Here is a 22238-nt window from a genome sequence, read left to right as displayed (position 1 = left end):
TTTTACTTACAAAGAATTTAGATATCGCGAAACAAGCCACTATCAGGGTTACATCGTTACAATAATATTCGTTCCAATGTTACAACACTAACTATTCTCTTCTTTAAAAAATTCTTATCGTTGTAACCTTCGATCGAGATTCGTGTTTTCTCATCTCATTCTTGCCAAGTTACTTCAATTTATGATTTATATCGTAGTTTTATTCTTTGCCACGCTTGTGTTAATTGTTAGAATAGACGAAAAGGATGTTCAACGTGTGCCAAAATATCGATATAGAATAAACACGTTTCACGTATTGCTCTCGCGAGCGAACAAATCGCAACGTATCAAAAACTTGCTATTCAATTACTCCGTTAGTTGGTAAGTAAACGAACGGTTGGATACCCGTTACCAGTGTAGCAAAGTGGAGAACGAAACATGAGCACGATTTTCGCTTTCGAGTACCAGGGAATGTTGCATTTCACATGCAGAGTGAGCACGATTGCCACAGTCTTCCACGAAATGGTACCCGAACGCTCTCGATTAAGTACGATTTACTTATTATACTTATTACCCGACGCACGTTTAAAGTATCCGCACGAAAGGAAGCGCTCGGTTCTCGTCGAGTCACGTCCCTCCGTGAAAAGCTGCGCTCTCCCGCGGCCCACTCCGCGGGTCTAACTTTACGTGAATCACAATGATTCGCGCGTTCCCCTCCCCTCCGTTCTATCGTCGACCTAACGATCCGAGTTTGTACGAGTGCACGAGCGAAGGCACCAGCTGACTCACGCAGCCACCACGAGCAGCCCGCTGTCTTTCTGCTCGCTCTCTCTCTCTCTCTCTCCCCACGAGAGAATGAAGCAACGTTTCGCCTCTAGTCTCGTTCCAAACTCGGAGCACTTCTGGCATTCGCGGTCAGTTCCGTTCTCTGACGGCTCGATTGCCGCGCGGCGCACCGATTAACGCGCTCCACTGATTTCCCCGAAGAGTTTCGGCTCGACGACCTTGAGAAACGAAGGGACAAAAATGGAACCAATCCGTACCGCGAACGGGACCGCCGGAAATCGTGAAATCGAACGGTGACCAGCGAACTCTTAACCGTGATCGTTGACAGCGGGAAGCCCTCCGTCGGCGAGACTCATCGAAACTTGACTAACGGTTTCGCGCGTCTTTTCTCGCCTCTTTCGACGTTTTCGGAACGTACCACATAGACGTGAACCACCTGCGACGAAAATTTATATTTTTCCCGCGTACAAGTGGAAAAGACCGTAAATTGAACTTGAAACGCGAAAACTTAAATCGGAGAAAATTATCGCTCGGCGAGAGAATCGTTGAGAATCGGTGCGAAAGGAAACACGAATTGGACTTTCTTTTTCCATTGAACGCAACATCGATGAAAACGTCGAAGAATCGACGAATCCTTGGAACTTTATAAATAGCGAGCCGAGTCTCGTTGTAATTGCCACGAGAAGATTCATTGTGCACGATGTACGGAAATAGGGAGAAACGTTTGGGAAAAGGAACACGATGATTCGCGAAACGGGAAGTGTTCTTTCGGCAGACGGGATCAGATTTGCAACGGCCGCGTTAAAATCGTTAAGCCTGCTCGCCACGTGAAATTCGATTCGCTCGGAGATTACACAGCAGGCGAGAATGCATTCGGATCCGTTCAAATGGAAATTATGATCTTCGATAGGAGCTTTCTCTTGGCCGGTGTTACGTTCTTCGAGACGAATGCAACCGTTTAGCCCTCGATCGGCCGGCAAAGTCCCGAACGACGCTCCTGTGCCGATCGATTACGAAATAAATTGGTGTCGACGGGTGAAGAATTCTCATCGGAACGTGGGCATGGATATTTAACCCGTTGTCGAGTATCAAATTTCTCGATACGTGTACATCCAACGATCGTCGAAAAGTATTTCTATAGTTGGAAGTGTCGATATATATTGGTGTGTTTTTTTTTCTTCTAAGAAACGTCGATCAACAAGTCGCCGCATCTTTCGATGCATCACGGAAGGTGTAAATTGTGCATCGTGCGGTGATATTTTCGGTGACGATAGCGTACGAGAGTCGCAATAATTTCTAGGATGGCGAGCGAAGTGATGCTGGCGCCCACCGCGGCGCCTGGAACGTCCAGGCGAGAAATAGACGACGTCAGAGATATGGTTAGAAACGCGACCGTCACGACCGTTTACGTAAGTTACGAGATTCGCTACGATACGTTATTACGTTTGAACGTTATTCAGGACACACGAGACGCGTTAATTTTCACTTGTCCCCTCGGCCTGCGTTAGCCAAAGGTCGCTCGGATTAACTTAGGACCTATCCTCGCGTCGTGGAGTTTGTTTAGACGCGTGTACGGTTTGTTTTCAATTCATAGATCCGTGAAACGACTTATGCGGTGTATCGCGAGGAATGGAAGATTGAATTTCTTAATTCGAATAAACGTGAAATCGAGTCACGAAAAGTCACGTTGTCGTTAGGTCTCGATCGGTGTCACGAAATTGACCTTGAAATCAAGTTTCATTTGTCGTCACATTTCCAAGGCAGTGTCACGAGCTCGTCGAGTGAAAATTGATGCATCGTCGCGATAGTCTTTCAATAGCAATTTACTGCCCATACGCCAAGTCGTGTACACGTAATACGTTGTATATTTTAAAAAAGACGAAACAGTGGAGAACGTTTGATCGAAGAAATTTGTCAGGTTTCCTTCAGACGCTCTTAAACATTTCTATATTAAATTTTTTACATTGTTTCTGTTCTTTGTTAATTTTTTCACTCTCTATGAGTATACTTCACAATGCAAAGCGCTGCAAAAATCTCTTTACTCTAGCTTGTGTTCATGGTGACAAATGTCCGTTACATAAAACCGTGTAAAACCACATGTCCGTGACGTAAAACTGTGTGAAAAATGTCACATTGTCGTGGCTTTAAAATGCCATAACTTTAATGTCAAGTAAACACGCACATTTAGGGTAAATGCTTTGCCCATAACGTATGATCAGTCCGGGTTAGATTGCGAAGATTAATTGGTGACAACTTGTGGCTAACAGGTTGATATAAACATAGAGGAAACTTAAATAATTTCGTGATACAGTGTTTGCTGTAACAGGTATGGATAAGCTTCATTACACGCGAGTAACACAAAGTACGTTTACCGAACCATCGCTTGGATTGTTGTAATTGTTTGTTTCCTTATCGCAAACACTCTTACTGTATACCGAATACTGTATTCAGAGTGTATATAATATGTGTACGTTACGATCGTTGCTCGGATTCGTAGTACTACGATACACATCTCGGAAAGTATTTTAAAACAGAAGTAATAAAATATTACATTTAAATTTCAATTCTATTCGTTTATTTCAAAAATATAGTGTCTGAGACGGAAAGAAAATATTTGATACACCTTATCTTCGTACGTTATTGGTATACAGAAACTAGCCAATCAACGAAACAAATGTGAATATTTTGCGTTGCACAAGACCGGTTATCGTAAAGTTACATCAACGTGAACTGTAGATTCTATTGACCAATTGCTTCAAGATTGTTCTTGAAAATACGTCGACATTATTTAATGAATCTTCATTCAAATCATCGTAGAATTAGCTATTGCACGAAATTATCTGTGTTTCCCCTACTATAAAATGACCGAACATTAATAGATTAGAATTTACAAGTACGAGCAGTAGAGTGTATCTGCCTGGCGTTACAAACGAGATTGTAAAGTTCTCTCAATTGGTTAGGAAACATCTTCCTTTCGTGACTTGTCGAAGTACTTGGAATTTGCTTACAATATTTGTGCACCGATCAGAGATCGATATGCAAATTCCAGGGATGACCTTCGCTAGTTTGCAAGTCAATATGAACGGAAAATTAATAAATACAGAATAATATAATAATCACAGTGAGAGCTGTGTATCCACCCAATCTTCCGACGTTAAGACGTGCACCCTAACGTGTTATTATTTAGGTAGGTCTGTTCCTAAGAAAAAAGCTTTGTTTGCTACTTTCAAGACCATAGAGGTCGATCATTTCAAGTTGTAAATTTCGGTTAACTACTCTCTGTTTTCTTAAAATATTTCGAATCATTTGTAGACACACTTTTGGTCATTACAACCAATTTATTAGCAACAGTTTCGTGTAAATGTCAGTAATGTTTAGAATAACTGAAAATATAATATCAATCCACTCATTATTTTTGTCAATTAGAGACAGCCAAAATTTGTATTTAGATAAAAGATTCGAATAACGAACGAAAGGCGAACAATTTCTTATCCGTTACTCGTTGAATAAAAATTAGGATTTCAACTGTAGAACGAAATGAAAAAAATATATTACAACGAATAAATTAAAATTTGAAGTGGTGAATAAATCGCTATACATTGGTTTCGTTCGTTACCTTTTATTTGAATAAAATTTTGTCTATCTCTGTTTTTAATGTATTACGTTCGGTAATCTTGACATCTGAGCAAAATGTATTATATACTAAATACAAAATTAAGCAAATGAATCAAAATATAATCTTGCTTGTTAGTGCTGTACGTACAGTTCGCACCCTATAAACCTTGACCGTTATTTCGTAAGTGTAAAATTTATTTCTGTTAAGTGAATGCGCGATAATCAGTGCGTTATTAGCGTATTACTATTTATAGTAAGAAAGGAAAGGGGTCGTGTAGAAAATTAATATGCGACCGATAATGCAATCTCGAAACGAAAAACTCGTGGTATCAGTTGGATGCGTCTCGCGGAACTCGACGTGCGTCTGTTATTGAGAGTATCGAGTGAATATGTCTCGAGCACATCGGCCGCGTTTATCGTTAATCGATGAAAAATGTCGGATTACATAGTGGCAGTAGCAGTGTACCGTGAACTACGATGTAGTTCGTGTATATTTTCTACAACGAAAAAATGATCTAGCATCGAGGTCTCGAAGGTCTTCTTTTATGTCGTTTTGTGTGGAGTTTGATAACTTACGAATGTTCGATATTACGTGAACGAATAAATCTGCGTTGTATCTGTATTTTGGACGAGGGAGAGTTAGAAGTACAATACTGGATTGTTCGTAATTGTTTCTTAGTATTTCCCGAGTCTATACGAGATACATGGATAAATTTTTAATCGAATGAAAGATGACGTATAAAAACAATGTGTATCGATATTTATTAAAAGTTACTCGGAAACATTTTTGTACGTTCAACATGAGATATCATATCAGTTTGTAATTCGAATTCTAATTTTTATTCAACCACTAATGAATAAGAAACCGTTTATCTTTTATGTGTTGTACGAGATTTTTATCTAGATAGAAATTTTACCTATCTCTGTTAGAGAACTCTTGATGATTCGGACGAATGATTCATACTTCTACCAGTGAATTTACCGATTAGGTTAAGGGAACTGATGAGTAATGATTTCCAGGAAGATTTGCATGCTGTCAATAGGTATTGTCAAGATGTTTCTTTTGGGGACTCCGAAAAGAGGTAATCTTGACATTTAAGCAAAATGTATTATATACTAAATACAAAACCAAGCAAATAAATCAAAATATAGTCTTGAATGCAGTTACAAATTTGATTACTCAGTGTAGGTAGCCTTTGTGTACGGTCACCAAAGACCTTAATTTATGATCTAATGACAGACGCGTAAACAAAATAGTTCCGATTGTACAGGATGTTCTATTTATGTTAACGCAACCAAATATCTTGTAGACGACTAATTAAAAAAAAAAGAGATGAAATTGCCTTTCATGATTTTGAGAGGTGATTCAAATGGTATTATTAAGTTTTTAATTTTTGGATACTTTCAAGTTCATTTCGAGATCAACTTTTTATTAATCATAAAGCTATATTTATTATTTTGAAATCCTATTCTACATAAAAATATGCGTAGAAAATGTTTTAGTTTTCTAAGAAAAACTTTTATTTGTATAAAGAGTAGAATATAAATTACCGTGACAGATAAATTCAGTTGTTCAATCTAGTAAACGAACGAAACGATCGCAGAAATATTAATAATAAGAAGATTAACTAGTGCATCGCTACAAGATTGCTCAAGCTTTCGCGAAATTCATTCATTAATCGCTCGTCTTTCTACGTAAATGTATGGAATTCTTACCGTAGTATGAGAACACTTTCTTGGGATCGTTTTATTATTGAAGGATATATCATCTTTCGTCCATTAATTCTTCAGAATACCAACATTATATCGTATGAGACTCTCGCTAACTCGACAGTGACAAATTTATGAGATCCACCAAAGTTATTGCTTTTGAGGTTTAATATGCTGTGAAAGTGATTTTTATTCTTTGTTCGTACACAATCAAAGCTGTAAAGCTTGTATGTCTATATATCTAACCTAATTTCTCTATTCTCATTACTGGATTTACACAATGTTTATTACTTCCAATCTATTTACTAAGATCTATTAAATAGATTGTATCGAGCAAATTATACAGGGAAGATTAAATTGTTTTTATTCAGGTTTCTTAAAATTGTAGCACAGAAAACTTAGCAATACATTATAGATCAAGTATATTTTGTAATTTTATTAATAATTGAAAGTTTGAGGTAGTCTCGTATTATAGACGATAGTAATCGTACTTAGAAACGCTTTTTACCAGAATTGATTACGAAAGAATTGATACCGGGTTTAATAGAGTTATTTACTTTGAGAACTGTACTTCGAGTTTAGTTCTCGTCCGTTATCTTTAGCGTTTTCTCAGAAAAATAACTTCACGTATTATATTGATAAAACCAATGGGAATTTCAACAGGAAAAGTTATACTTCTGGAAGGACGGTAACTGAATGGTGGTAACTCTCAAATGTATGTACGTAAGTGCATATCTTTCGAAGCGAATGCTACCTTACTTGGATTTATATGCTTCTTGGTCTCATCTGTGCATTATAACGTCGCGTTTTGAGCCAAGAGATACAACATCAACTTATGTATTCACTCCTATTACCGTTCAGTAACGATGTCGGTAGTTCGCTGGCACGTTGTTGTGAGTTTACAACGATGAAGGACAATTGTGCCAAGGACAAGATTTCACTCTCGAACCATGAAACTGTCACTGCGCACAATAGTCTTAATTGAGAAATTTAGTGATATTCTGATACATTTTTTTTAAATTGCAAAAAATATCAAGGTCAAATTTCGACTTAAAAAGGATTGAAAAATAATAGTTTTTAATGTTATATAATATAATGTATTTTATGTTTATTTAATGCTGTTTATCGTTTCTTTATATTTAATTTGGAAACTGTTCATTTAACACGTTACATGTTTTCAAGACAATATTGAAGAAATTTTTCCGTTTGCAGATTTTGAAAAAAATTCAAATAGTACATACTAAATTAACAGTACACTTTGTTTCTCAATTTTTTTAAACCTTTGTTTACATTCTTGAACTTCCTTTGATAATTGGCAGTTGTGCATATTTTATTATCTCTTTTCCATAAATCAGTAATCTGTGTAAATACTGAGGCTGGCATACAATACGAACTATAAAAATGTTCCAAATATTTTATTGTTCATTCTTGTATAGTTCTTTTTCGATCGAAAGTAGTCTGTTAAAAAAAAAACAGTTCAAGTATGACATAAACATGTTACAAGTGCTTTCGATATTGGAGAAACAACTTTATGGAATTATTGCATAAGGACAACAGGATAAATTGAAGAACGAAAGCTGTTATTTGAATGAAAAATACGGCTTTTGAAACGTCCAACTTTATTTGGACATAAAATCGATCGATTAACATCGATCTTTTTTATTTTCGAGGTCAATGGATATATGAGGAAATAAATTACGAAAATATCGATACGAGAAAGTCGATTTTCGGTTAAATGTCATAAATTTTTTCAATTGGGACCATTCTGTGGTGTGATAATTGTAATAAATTATACACACCTAATGTTTAGTAATGCAACAGTCGCGATTAATTTTGAATTTCTACTTTTAGACCGAAATAATGCTCTATGTTCCATGATTTCTTGCTTATTGTGTTTCAATAGCTTCGAATTAAATTAAGAAGTTGTGAATATTAGATGTACATTTTTCGAAAAAGTTTAAAATTGCTCTCAGAAAATTTACCACTTTTTACACTCTAAAATTGATCGTAGTGTGCTGCTCTCTCAAATAATTAACGGAAAGAAGGTTAGGTTTCCTTTTGTAGATGTACAGTAATATATTATTTTTCTTCTGCGGCTTGTAATTTTACGACCAGAACATACCGGATGATGTAACGAGAAGTTCCTATCATTGTTTCTTATCACCGCCTTAATCGTCTTCCCTTGATCTTTGATGCCCAAGCAGTAACTTTAATAAGTTTCATGGTTAGACTGTGTTTGAACTAAGGCTTCGACTAGCATTGCGTTACACAAATGTAAAAATAATTCCGAGAGTACATTTTGCACGTAGAGAAACATCTGTGAGAAACATCTTATTATAATATAATGGAAAAATATGACTATAAATGATTTATATTTAATTACCTCGGAAACTAAAACCGACTACATATTATACAAAAAAAAAAAAAAAAACAATCGAAGTTGAGGCACCTAACTGTGTACATACACATATAATTTGATAGTGAAACGTAAAAAGTTTCTTTGAAACATTTGTATACATTTATAAACAAATGCATTTCTATAAAGTTTGAAAGTTATGATTCTAGAAAAAGTTTAACGTTTATATTGGCAGAGAACCAAACAGTTCTCTATCGTAGTTGGTTGAAGTACACTTGTCATTTGATATTTTACAATCTTTTTCATCGATGCAAACGCATACTTATAGTTTAACAATAAATCAGAGTAGCGCGTTTTGTTTTGCTTTATGGTTAGTACATTAAAATCTCCATGCTGCGGTTTCACGTATCTATGGATTGCTATAGATTTTATCGCGATACGATAAAATGAAATAGAAAATGCTTGAATCCTCGTCAAACCGTTGTTAGTCGTGCACGTCTGAGCTTACATTGTATTTTCTGAAACAAGTGCAATCTAAGAGGACATATCGAATTTCTGCGGTGCTCCAGCCTTTAGTCACTTAGCAACCGCCTGTTATTATATCACATAACATTTGTTATTACATTTTATTCTTTTATTTTATTATTAATGATTATTATTAGTTAAACTGTTATATTTTATTACTAGTCATTTTCGTTAATATCGAATTGTGCGTGATAAAGCAAATGTTACTATAAATATATACAGTATTATATAGCGTTTACTATTATTGAACAAGTTTTAAGATTATTGTATTAAATCAAGTTTATTCAACCTTTCGATCTTCTTATATGAAAGTTTATCTAATATTGGAAACAATGTTTGTCTAATATTCTAACATAATAGAAATAACAAATTTTATAAGGAATAGAAAGGAAGAAGAAAAGAAGATGATTATTAGAAGGAAGTTCACACGAGACGTACTTGTACACAAAATTTGCAGAAATTTCTACGATATTAAAGATGCCTCGACTTTCATTTTTTCCTGTATAATATGTGATCGGTTTTAATTTCCGAGATATTCTCCGCAAACTATTGCTTCTATTACACAAGATTGTCGACACGTATGCCTTTGCCCCTTCTCTAATTGTAAGACTTTTCTTCAAGAGGAATTGAACCTATTCACGCAACGTATTATCGATTGGTCAAATTGCTGCTGGAAGGTACGGTCTGTAATAGTTTTAATTGTCGTGTGTCAAGAGTTCTCACTTGCCAGCTATGCGTGTCATTTTCAAGAGTTCTCATTTGCTAGCTATGCGTCTCATGGGTGAATGCTAGCAGTGAGAAAATAGGTGGCGAGACAATAATGGTAGAAATAAACGAGGCGAAGATCGGTTGGAAGAAGAATTATAAGAAACGTTTAATCGTCGGGCAATGGATTTTTGACGACATCGAAAGAAGAACAAACGGAATGTTTATTGAACCAGTATCCGTCAGAACATTGAACGCGTTATTAGTAGTTATAAAAAAATGAACATATTCTAAAATTACAATTGTCTCCGATTATTGACGAACGTATAATTGTTTAAAGACGGAAGGATACATTCGTTTGACGATCAACCATTGCTACAATTCTCTAGATCCAGAAACTGGCACACATACTCAGCATATTGAGTGTACTTGGCTTGATGTCAAAGCAAAGATTCCACGTTCTGGTATTAGAATGGAACACTATGCTGGGTGCCTCGGTGAATATATGTTTAAGAGAAAATATTCATTTCTAAAAGGAATTCAACTATTTTTCGAAATCGTGGCTCAATTGTGTTCAATATAATATTTAGTCAAAATGGAATTTGCAATTTTTATATCCTACTACTATTATAATCTCGTAATTTTAAAATGATGTGGGGAGGGGGTGGAATGCGTATTTACCACTGGGCAATCTGTGGAGGAAAGTGAGATGCTTGGTTAACACTGGATAAGATATTGGATGGCCAGGTGTGACTCTTTTTACCTGATAGTTACTTCGGCCACATGTTTTCTTAAGATGTTGTTCTAAGGTTCTCAGAACTTGTCCGAATAGAACTATTGAAGCTATTTAAGTAACTTGCCTTTTTCTTTGTTGATCGATTCGCTACTTCTATGAATTTTTGTTAACCTGTGACAACAGCCAACTGCACATTATAATACAATGTGCAGAAAAAATTTGTTCAAACTAATGTCCTTGGCAATATATTTCCAAGATATTGAAATCCGAGTTGAAACACCTTTAACGGATTATTACCAAAATTTGTCTACATATGTATCGTAGATTAAACAGGTTCACGTACAGGGTGGAAGAATTTTAAAGGAGAAAATAAAACGGAAAATATTTCTACCTTGTCAATTTATAAAATTAAACTTGTATCTTCTTATTTGTCGTAAGATCGGAATATCAGATTCTCTTTCGTATGTAAGATAATTATCGGTATATGCGGTTGACTGTTGCAGACGTGTGACTGCATCGCGCTATTACGTTTAACGATAGATTTTTTCTACATGCAAACAATCTATAATCAGAAAGGTTCTTAATAAGGTGTTTAATATGTTCCTCTTGATGTCAATGTATTTGAATAGAAGTTGCGTGACTGAAGTTTCGTAATACGTTCTGACAATCAAACGTTCTGTAACGATTCGTTTCTTTCGAACAATAAATTAGAATAGTATTTTTATTTCTCTCCCTGATTTAAAGTACGTAATTAATTTTTAAAACAGGCACAACTACGAAAACATTTTGAGCCTGCACTGCCGCTCAGAAGTCTCATTATAATTATTAGATTTACAACTATTGAAAAATGTACAGGAATACATTTAATGTTATACAGAATAATGGAAGTGTACTATTACACATTCTAATATTTTAAAAAGCTTACTAAAAAGTAAAACAATATTTACATCTTGATGTAACCGGTGCTTTTCTTAATTAGAATCTTGCGGTTAATTTTCTTATAATTTCTCTTGTAAGATTATACCATTCTTGATGACTATTATTTATAGTCTTAATGAACTGAAAGAACTAGGCATCAGGAACTATCCATAACCACGATTGCGAGACGTACCGTCAAGATTTTGAATACATTTTTAACTAATCTATGCAATTAAATTATTCTACCTAACCGTTTTCTTTTCAAATAAATAAAATTAAATGTGTACCCGTAATTGTATGAAATACCAGAAGTAAGTCAAAATTCAAATGTTAAAATTTTGTTAAGAACTTTATTTAAGTAGAAGATTTATGAAAGTATCACGCATATTGTGTAAAGATGTTTGCGCGGATTATTCCGGTAAACTCGAGTTTATATTAGAACAGAGACCAATACCGATAAGAAAGCTGCAGATTGAAGTTTTACTATAATAGATCTATAAAGTTAAGAAAGTACACCGCTAAAGAAATGAACATTGTACCTTCGTTTGTACCAAGGGAAGGATCTAATCTATCCCTCTCCGATCGTAACGTGCTTTTGCAGAATGGTAGAGTACAAGTCACCGTTGGGACGCGTAAAACATTAGATATGGATACTCGATAATTTCAGAGATATAAATAATTGAAGTTCAACATACGGTTATACGATGCGCAATACATCGTCGAGATTCCCGTAGCGAAATTGTAAAATCGAATAATCAGTTGATAAACATTGATAAAACCAGAACGGAAACCCGTGTTAAAAATAAAAGTAACGTATCCCAGTACAATATTAAATAACGGCATCTGGAAAATTAGACATTGATAGTGTACAGCGCAGGTTGCGTAACATTAATTACCGATATCTTTAAAATGATCACGTGTTCATACTTAATGTTTTACACGTTGCAACGGATACTTGTGTTTTATTGTCCTGCACAAGCGTGTTAGAGTTGGAGGTAGATGGGTTGGGTCGTATCCTTGTAGGAAACGTTCCTGCTTTCCTTTAGCACTGCGATTCGTAACAGACTAGAGATTAACGAGTTTGATGAGAACGACACGGTTTCGCTCTTTTATTTGCGACCGAATAAGGTCCGTACCTTAACAGCATTTCCATAAATCGTCACTTGGTAATTTAGATATCTTCCAGCGGACTTTCAATGGTCTAGGTGTTGTCGACTCGTTGCACAACTAATTAATAGGGTGATTATCGCGTATTCAATATGCGAGCCGGTGCTGGGTGTCGCGCGTCTGTGTGGATTTTAAACTTCCTTTCGGTTTTGCGTGGTCTGCTGGTAAACGCGTAGGTTTGGAATGACGTCCAGCTACCTACTTGCGGAGACCAGTCGGTTCTTATGAGAAGTCGCAACACTTTTGCGAATAAAAACATCTGGGCGTAATACCGTCTCGCTGGGTGCATTGTGAACGATAAATGGACGGATAGCACAGACACTCGCGGTCTGCATCTTCACAATAATCGCGTTAATGCACGTGGGCGGTGATTGATCAACGTGGCAATTTGATATTAATAACATTTTAAGTCGAAGGAACGTGTCTAACGGGGAAAAAATTAGACCGTGGTATCTTGTTAAAAACCAATAACCACGGTTGTTGAATAACCGCGATGTTTTAAATATCATAGTTTATATCGATTATCGATTGAATAGAATTAATCGTGTTAGGAATTAATATCACTGGAAGATATTACAATATTATAATGTAATTTTAATTCGCGAGGTGATTTGGAATTTACGTTTCACATTTACTGTTGTAGCATTGCAACGTGTTATTGTTTGTTGCATTTAGTTGTGTATAACGGTTTCAATCAAATCTGGCAAATAAATTCTGAAATTTTTCTTCAGATCTTTAGACTTCAGAGAAATCTGAAGTAATTTTTACTTCAAGAAAATTTGTACATTTATAATAATTTATAAGAATTTAAGTCAATATCAACCTGTGTAAAGATAATTAGAACACGGAACGATGGAACTGAATTGTTATTATTTTAATTCTTTTCATTCTTCGCTATTTCAACTCCCTTTATAATTAAATACACAGATTCGTTGGCATACAAAGGCGAGAGAATTTCAAACCATTTTCAGACATTCTGGTTCCAGAGTTTCTTTGTTCCGTATTGTTCATTCGGCTAGTATTTTCATTCTTTATTCTTTGCGCGGAGTTCTGGAAATTCGTCATCGTATTTAGAGGTTGGGATACCAAGCAGAAATAACATCATCGTATGAATAAATCATAGTCCAAAATATGAAGGACGCCATAAATTTGGTAAAACTCCGGTATATTATTTCTCCCCCGAATAAAATTTACTTTCATAGTTTTTTTTACGCGTTATTATAGTCTATACTTTTCTTAGCAATATTACTTAAAGGAAAATTGAAACGTTAAATACTTTAGATTTTTATTCGTTTAAAATTGATCGCATCTTTTTATGTTTAATTATAACCAGTTAAAAAAGAATCGGTCGACGCATTTGTTCTCAGAATTACTGCTTCGACTTTTGAACTGAGTATGTCAATAAAAAACAGTTAAATAAGTAATTCCATATCTCGTGTCGACTGAATCTTAGAACTTTGCACAATGGCGAAACATTCTTTTATAATTCATCGAACTATGAAGTTACTTGTTTATTCGAAAATTTTCCTGAGTCGTTTAAAACTCAACGATACTGTAAAATAATTTGCAAAGAATTGCATTCTTCGTTCGATACGAATTAAAAATAAATTTAAATAAAAAAGAAAATTAAACGTAGTTAGTATCAAAAAATATTGCGCTTATAATAAATATAATACACATATCGTTATGTTCAAGATTTTATATTGCACACGCGTGCATATTTCTTTAAATATTGAAAACAGAGTATGAAATATTTCCAGGAAATGGAGCTTAAAATAAACATAATATTTTATAACGTTGATACGTATGCGCAGACTTTTTTTTGAAAGGAATACTTTAATTGAACGCTAATTAAGAAATTTCTACATTAGTCACCGAAGTATTTAATTTATGCGTTTACGTGGAATCAAGTACAATTGCATTTATTTCAAATAGTTTTTATTTAACACAATTAAATTAAATTAGATAAATTGAGTGAATGGATACTGCTCGAAATAACTGTAGATTCATTTACGTAAATGACTTTAACGTTCAGGCACATATACATATACAGTAACCTTAAGCCAACAAATCTCTTTGAATTAAACATACAGCGCAAATATTAGCGTATTAAGAACGCGGTATCCTTTTCATGTCCGATATCTGATATACTCTCCTAAATTGTTGAGAAACATGATCATAATGACACAATGCTGATTTGTCAAACGCAGTTGCTCTGGACGATATGAATCACATTAAACTATGAATGAAATTACTGAGTCACGGACCTGTAAAATGTTGTATCATAATTTGATTACTTATCTGATATACTGTCAAGTCGATTGAAATACTAGCTTATTGACGTATGATATTCAAATCGTCGAATCATTTTACATTTTTACCGTTATCTATCGCTCAAACAAATAGAACATCACCTACACAGATGTATTGTTCATTCGTTATTAAACACATTACTTTTGTCGTTCTTAATATCGAATTGATTCTTTATAATTACTCGGAGTAGCCTTCTAATAGTTTTGAGCAGAATGCACCAGTATGGAGAATTAAATTTTCGTTCTTTTGCTTTGCATAACATAGTAAGACATTTTTCCAATTAAGGACATAATTACTGATAGGATCTAATGTAGGACACAATTATTAAAATTTATAGGTCACGGTTGCTGCGGTGCACAGTGTACGTCAAATTGAATCCATAAAACGAACGAGGTACCACATTTTTCACGAAAATTTTCCCTTTGGATAATTGATAGAGCGACACGTGAACCAAGCTACCGATTGCAGATTCATCGAATCTGAATCCAATTTCTTTTTTATAATCTCGTTATAACGAAATCCGATCGATAGAGAAAACGACTGGTTAGAAATCCAACGGAATATTCTGTTAAATGTGCCTTAAGACGTATAAGCGCGCGTTATGTCACGGATGAATAAAAAACACTGGAAAGCGTTGATCAGCGTTACCAAACAAGGAAGCGGTTGGTTCTCACATTTCGATCCGCCCACAAGGATCACAAAGGTCTCACGGTGAGAGTGAACGAGAATTCTCGAATGTCTAATTCCTCTAATCTCGTGAAATCATATTTTGTATTTTGAAAAAAATATCTGTCGATATCGCTTTTTTTTTACGAGTCGAGAGAGAAGATAACAGATTTATAACGAAGCAGTTTCGAACTTCACGGAAAACATATGTTGATTAATTTTCAAAACCCTAGAATTTTTGACAACGATCTAAGTAGAGCCACTTATTTTAACGAGTCCTGTACCGAAACATTTAACAAACTATACCTGATTGTATTTTAATTTTAGTCACGAGAGATGCTAAAAGTTTTTTTTTTTAAACACTGACAGTTTAAATTTCCTTCTTTCACGATATTTAAGATCTTGCATTTTCATCGATTCAACAATTATCATTGAATTTATTAAATTGCAACTTATTAATATTGGTAAATACTACTACCTATGCAAATGTATTATATGATAATTTTTATAGGCTTTGCACGAATAAAATAATATTTCTGTTAACTGAAAATGAACTTCAAATTATGTACTTCTAAATTTTTTATTTCTTTTAACAGTAGAACATGCTTTGACTAATTTATAGGAATATTGATAGGCCTTGAATCTAAATCCTTAAAAAATATGTAATTTGTATTAGTTCGTAATCGAAATTAGCTATTGGCAAATTTTTTTAAAAATTGGATTTACAACTCTTTCAAAAGAACGAATCCATATCACAGAACTAAAAAAAGAAGGCAAAATATTCATTTAAACAATTTTCTAGTTTAAACAATCATCGAGCTGTTAGATGAATCCTTTATCCTTCAATAAAATTAAGAAGTACATTTTTATCCACAAATATTTACATTATAAAAACAGATAAAATAAAAGATTTCATTGTTTTTTATTCAATCTTGAAGTGCTACTTCATTTACAACAAAATAATATTTACGAAACGGTAACTAGTAAATGTAAAACAATTCGATATGCAATGTGACTGATACACTAAGTAAGTGTTTAAGATATCCCAGAGTATTCTAATGCGTGCTGTTTGTAATTTGTAACGGATCTGTTGAATTGTAAGGTTATTCCGATTCTTTTTCATTAAACTTGAATCGACCAGACAAAGTTCAAATATCCTCTCACCGTTTTTGGAGAAATATGTAGTCAGATGGGAGCGCGATCAATGAAAATTGGGACAGTTTTCTCTTTATGTGACACTTACAGGACCGAATGCAATCGTCCTGCAAAAAGATTAGGGATGTTGCACAGGAAGCCCTTTGTTCGAGGAAACCAACCTCTGATTTTACCATAATTCTTTCGCTGTGTGTGGGCCTACGATGCGTCAAGTGGCGTTGAGAGTGGTACGCCTGAACTCGTTCCCAGAGAAAGTTAACCGATATTTTTCAATCGTACCCAAGTCCTTGAAAAGATGTACAAATTCTGAATGCTAAAACGATCATTTTCCAAACGTCACGAACCTTGATAGGGTGCCTAGTTACGTTCAGAAGGGGTAAGTGTTTTGAACAATTCCTCTAGACTATATATAACTGATTAAACATATTTCTACTCGTCTTGCTGGAGTTAAAAGCATTTTATCCTTGATTTTTCCAATAGTATTTTTCATTCATTATCGTTTTCATTACAAACGGTTAGTACTTCCGAGTTAGAAATAAAAAGAAGAAAAAAACCATACAAAACGCTAATGAGTTCATATCCCGTTAAAAAAACCACTCGTTTCCCTGTAATGACACAATATTACCGAGCCGAGTAAAATTTGATACTCTCTGATCATTTGTCCGCGTTGAAGAATACAAACTTTTTAACGAGGCGCGCTCGCCAGATGAAAGACTAACAAGACTATAGGAGTAGCGCTTCTCGGGCAATTCTGGAATTTCGAATTGGCTCTTCGGCCCCTTTGAGCGTATAATGATTCTTTGACTATCACGAAACGGCAGCTTTAACGATCTTACTGAAATAGTGAAGGGTACTTCGAAATAAATTCTGAAAGTCGTATCGCGGTACGCAGACTCGTTGAAGAGGTTTTTTTCTGGCACGGTGCTCTTTCTAGTAGTATGGCGAGGCTCTCCTCGAATTTCTCGAGTTCTCTTCGAATCGTCGCCCCATCATTACCTCGTATATGCTTAGCGAGGATTTAAAGGATCGACGAGAGCAAATTGATCCCTCTTTTGTACTTTTAAGGGGGGTAACAACAGTGTCGGGGCGAAAAGTACGGTCATCCTTGCAATTTACTTTTAAGCTCGGTAATTTTCCTTCGTCGTAATTCGTTAACGTATTACAAATACATTCTTCGAAGAGTAAAATAGAAAAAGAGGTATCAAATAATAGTAATTTTGTTTCAAATTAATATTTGAAATTGCCCCATGTAGTAGTCAAATTTTTGTAAAAGATCAGTAAAATCGGTGAAAATTTTCAATTTTTTGTCCAATACCGTAATTATACCGAAAGTATTGTTCGGAACAGGAAAAATCAATTTTAAAGTGTAATTTTAATAGAACTGTCGAGTTTATTATGTAAAGAATTTGTGAAATTATACAAGACGAAGAATTAAATATTTGTGACGTACGATTTTCTCCGATGAAGTTGCCTGCCCTTCCCTTGCAGAGAATTCGCATAAATTGATACAAAATGCTGATCAAGTTTGATCGGTTCCGTCATGGAAGCACTACCACGATAGAAGATTACCTTCAACTTTCGAAATTACCCGTATCTTGTGCAAATGGTTCGCGTGGGTGAGTGTGGGTGTGCGGACACTGTGTAGTATCTTTATTCTCATGGTTCGAGCCTGTTTAAATCTAATTCCCCGTTGCTCGTACGTGAACACTTTACTACTATTATTTGCAACAAACTGCCTTTCAATTACGTGATCGTACTTCCGGTATCTCGCAAGCGAATATTTATTTATTTTCAATTTACGCGATTAATTTATCGAAATTTCAATGTAAGGTAAATGTTTCCGTTAGCGACCTCGTCCCCATTCGTCGCCCACTTATTTCTAACTTCTGATAAAAATGACAAACGAACAACACGATTGAAAATTATAATTGAACGTATCTAGTCAAAATTGGGAGATTTTTTAACAATATAATAGGAAATAATTGCAATAGAGTGGATTAACAAACGCATATTCTTTAAGATGTTGCACTTAATATCTATGATAATAAAATAGTTGTTTGAATTACTATAGTATTATTATAATAAAATAATTTATTAAAATTAATAAGACCGAAACGTTGCCAATTTTTATTGAAAGAATTAAAAAGTATCGTGGTTGACGAAAGCGGCAGGAAAACCAAATGCTGTAATTTTTAAACGATTATATTCTGATGTCTAGTAGCTTTATTAAACGGTGAAAGTTTTTTCAATTATTTGTATTTTATCAATTGACTTTTAACGTATGAGAAAATTTTGTAATTTTTATACACGTTGGTTCGCTAAAAGAATGCCAGAGCCATTATCTGTGGAATCGACGTTGCGAAAAGTTGTGTACAATTTGAATAGTAAAGCACGTTCGAAGTTACATTTGAAAGGCAACGTAAATCTGCAAGTCACACGTGTTGTCGCCTTTGTATTGCGTTTCGTCGTTATCGTAGCACAAATGATTTTCCAAAATAGGATATTTCCCTCAATTGGAAAACTATGAAAAATGCCTTTCTCTATTCGTAGAATCTAGGACTTTAGAGTTGTATGAAAATGTTAGACGAAACCTTCTACGTACGAGTGCCTTGAACGAACGAGTAATACTTCCATTAAGGGAAGTTGTTGTTTCATTGAAGAGACAAAGTTTTCGATCGAAGAAGGACGAACATTTCCCTACGGTAATATACGAACCTCTTGGAAGTCAAATCGATCGATTTCAGTTTCTGTAAAGTTCTCAATTTCAGTTAAACTTTAAAAAACCTTATTTAATATCAATTTTCTTTATATTTGATACCATGAAGTTCACCTATTTAGTTTTCAAAGGCTGCTATGTTAAAATGAATGAAAAACGTACGAGAAACAATCGGACATCGAGTCATAGCCGTAGAACGCGTTTATTTGATCTTGAATAATGATTATCTTTTGAATGTTAACGAGTGTACAAGCAGAGCCAGTAGTTATTCGCAACGCATAATCCAATCTTATCTTTTCAGAAAGCTTTATCAAAGGCAAAATACGATACGTTTTATGGACGGTGGTGTAATATTTACACGAAGTTATCGTTATCGCTCTACCTACTGTAAATATGCCAGCAAAAGTAGGAAGGGTATCGTTTGCATTCTGCAGAGGGGAGTTTGTAAGAATTTATGTTAGTTCGTTATTCGGTTTGAAAACGCGCGGGAATGCTTCTCATTAATTTCTTTCGCATGCGCTGGGAATAATTAATTACAACGATAAACGTATCGTGCAATATTTAATTTACTATTCAACTTGGACAATTTAATGTTTTCCGATAAAAGACTAACGAAGAAAATATGGTTTACAATTCTTACATCTGCGTAGAAAACTGTTGTATTTAACTTTAAAAGACATTTTAAAAATTGATATTAAATATCTGAGATTTCGATATTTTTCAAATACTTTTTATTATTATGTACTTTGGTATTGAATTGTTATTATTAATATTTAATTGTATTAGTGGCAATTGCATTTGTTCGTTTAATGTTCCTTGTATCCTTCTATTTGTCATAAACGAGAAAATCTATCAATATTTTTTATAAATAGTATTATTTTTCTTCCATAAATGCTACAAATTCATCTAATTCAAAACTAATCAAATTTCAGTTAGAGAAAGGTCTCTGATGACCTCGGACCTAGATAGCAATCATTCTAAAGTTAGAGAAATCAAAGAGATCATGATTTTACAAAGGAAAATAAATACTTTGAAAATTTTCGTCGCCGTAGTAACTCGTCGATCGAAACTCGAGTAATCTCATTTACGATATTCCATTACCAAATTGTCGTAAGTATTGAAAAAAAAAGGTCACGGACAACATCACGACGAACACACTGTAGGTACTTCAAAAGGTTCAATTTTCATAATTTTCTCGTTGTAAATTGTTTTACAACGTTCGAGAATTCTTTGCGAAACCTTTGCTTTACTCGTTGAACATTCTTAATTGAATGTTTTTTTGTTTTGAAAAACGTGAAATCCACGAATCGTATTCTTTCGCGTGCATCTACTTTCAGTAGGGTGTCGCGCAAAGTTTCGGAGGGAGAATCGTACCCAGAAATCCGTGTTTTCTCATTGTTATTTCGGTTTCCGCGAATTAAAGCATTTCCGTTGGCGAGCTTTCGCCTTGTTGAACCACGCCGGTCCAAATTCGTGCGCGTTCGCTAGTCGAAGCCCGTGAGTCATCCTATGGAGGTTTTTGTGTGTACGGTGTTGTGCCAGCTGACTTTCCAGACAGTACTCAATGCAGTCGCAGGGGGAGACAGAACTCTCGGTTTCTATTCGCGGAAGGACCAAGGCAAAACGGAGCCGAAAAGAGCTAAAACCCAACTTGGAGAGTACAGGTGCGGTGCAACCGGGATCCGAGCTTGCTGTAAAACGCGATACGAGTGTAAATAGTTATCACCGCTGTACAAATGTCGGGCGCGGTAAAATTATTACACGACGGAGGGAAATCGGTGAATTTTTCCGACAGAGAATGCGTCACGATGCGCGTTTTACAATTTTTAAAATTCACTGCCGCTTTCATCTTTTGCTCGTAAAGGTACGTCGATTTATTTGGATTCACTTTTTCAACAGAGTCCTGTCGGTTGTTGCGTTTGGCGAAAACAAACGGCGGAGAGAATATTTGGAAATGAGATAATTGGCAGGTTTTTTTTTTTTTATATTGCACGCGACTACATTTTAACGAACACATATGTATATATTTAAGAGAAGTTAAAGTATAATATAATAGCGGTTACGGAGGCTGTGATAAATGCAATCTAATATTATCACGATTTTTGTAATATTTGTAATATTAATGGTTTCGGTAATTCGAAGAGGCATAACGATAAAAGTAAAATTTTAAAGGTAAAATGATACAAACGGTCGTATTAGATAAAGTTTAGTTCGTTGGACTTCTTTGTTTCATAGACATTTCGGTGAAAACATTTCTTTAACTTTAATTACACGCCATTATTTCTAACTCTATATTATACTTAGTTCGTTAAACACACTGCGCTATTAAGGTTATTATTTCATTGCGATTAACTTTTTTGCTCATTGTACGTTTTATAAAGTATTTGCGAAGCGTGCCAGCAACAGAGTTTTGCAGAAAAAGCATTTTGGCACGGTTTACCTTAACTGGCGCTATTATTTCCGATCAGCTTTTTGCTGGTTTTTCTAGAGTTTACAGATATCGTAAATAATTGTACGTGAGTCTTGTTGTAGTATAATATTAAATTTATTGAAAATTAATCTTGAGAAGGATACTGCCACTTTAACACGAAATATAGAGATTAAGTAAGGAATAAACAGCAAAAAATGTTATATAATAGTCAATACAGCATCGAATATTTTATAAAAAATAAAATAAGGAACTTACTGATACATTGTTTGAGGAACACATTGCTGGTTTCATAAATTTCATAAATAATATCGAAGTGGTTGATTTTAATTATTATTTCATACAAATGGATTTTTTTTTATACAAATATCAATATCGTATGGGCCGTTTCTATATAATCTCCACTCATTTGAAGTGTTATCATTTCGAAGTAGTTTTTTTTTATGCATATTTTTATAAACAA

At 34.6% G+C, this 22238-nt stretch overlaps 1 protein-coding gene across 20 annotated transcripts in view; it reads left to right on the top strand.

The window, feature by feature from the left end:
- Nucleotides 1-22238, top strand: part of Patronin (calmodulin-regulated spectrin-associated protein patronin) — a 146900-nt gene that overhangs the window by 19843 nt on the left and 104819 nt on the right. Inside the window, exon 1 of one of the 20 annotated variants that reach the window (XM_076321986.1) lies at nt 876-2174. The exons of the other annotated variants lie outside the window; for them this stretch is intronic. Within the exon in view, the coding sequence (XP_076178101.1) occupies nt 2067-2174 (108 nt within the window). The 5' untranslated portion in view covers nt 876-2066. Of the gene's footprint in view, nt 1-875; nt 2175-22238 lie in introns of those variants that run through there. 20 annotated transcript variants of the gene reach the window in all.

The sequence above is a fragment of the Ptiloglossa arizonensis genome, chromosome 10 (assembly GCF_051014685.1).
Source record: "Ptiloglossa arizonensis isolate GNS036 chromosome 10, iyPtiAriz1_principal, whole genome shotgun sequence".
Classification (NCBI taxonomy): Eukaryota; Metazoa; Arthropoda; class Insecta; order Hymenoptera; family Colletidae; genus Ptiloglossa; species Ptiloglossa arizonensis.
The sequence above is the reverse complement of the archived record's forward strand: the minus strand, read 5'-3'. Positions and strand labels throughout refer to the sequence as shown.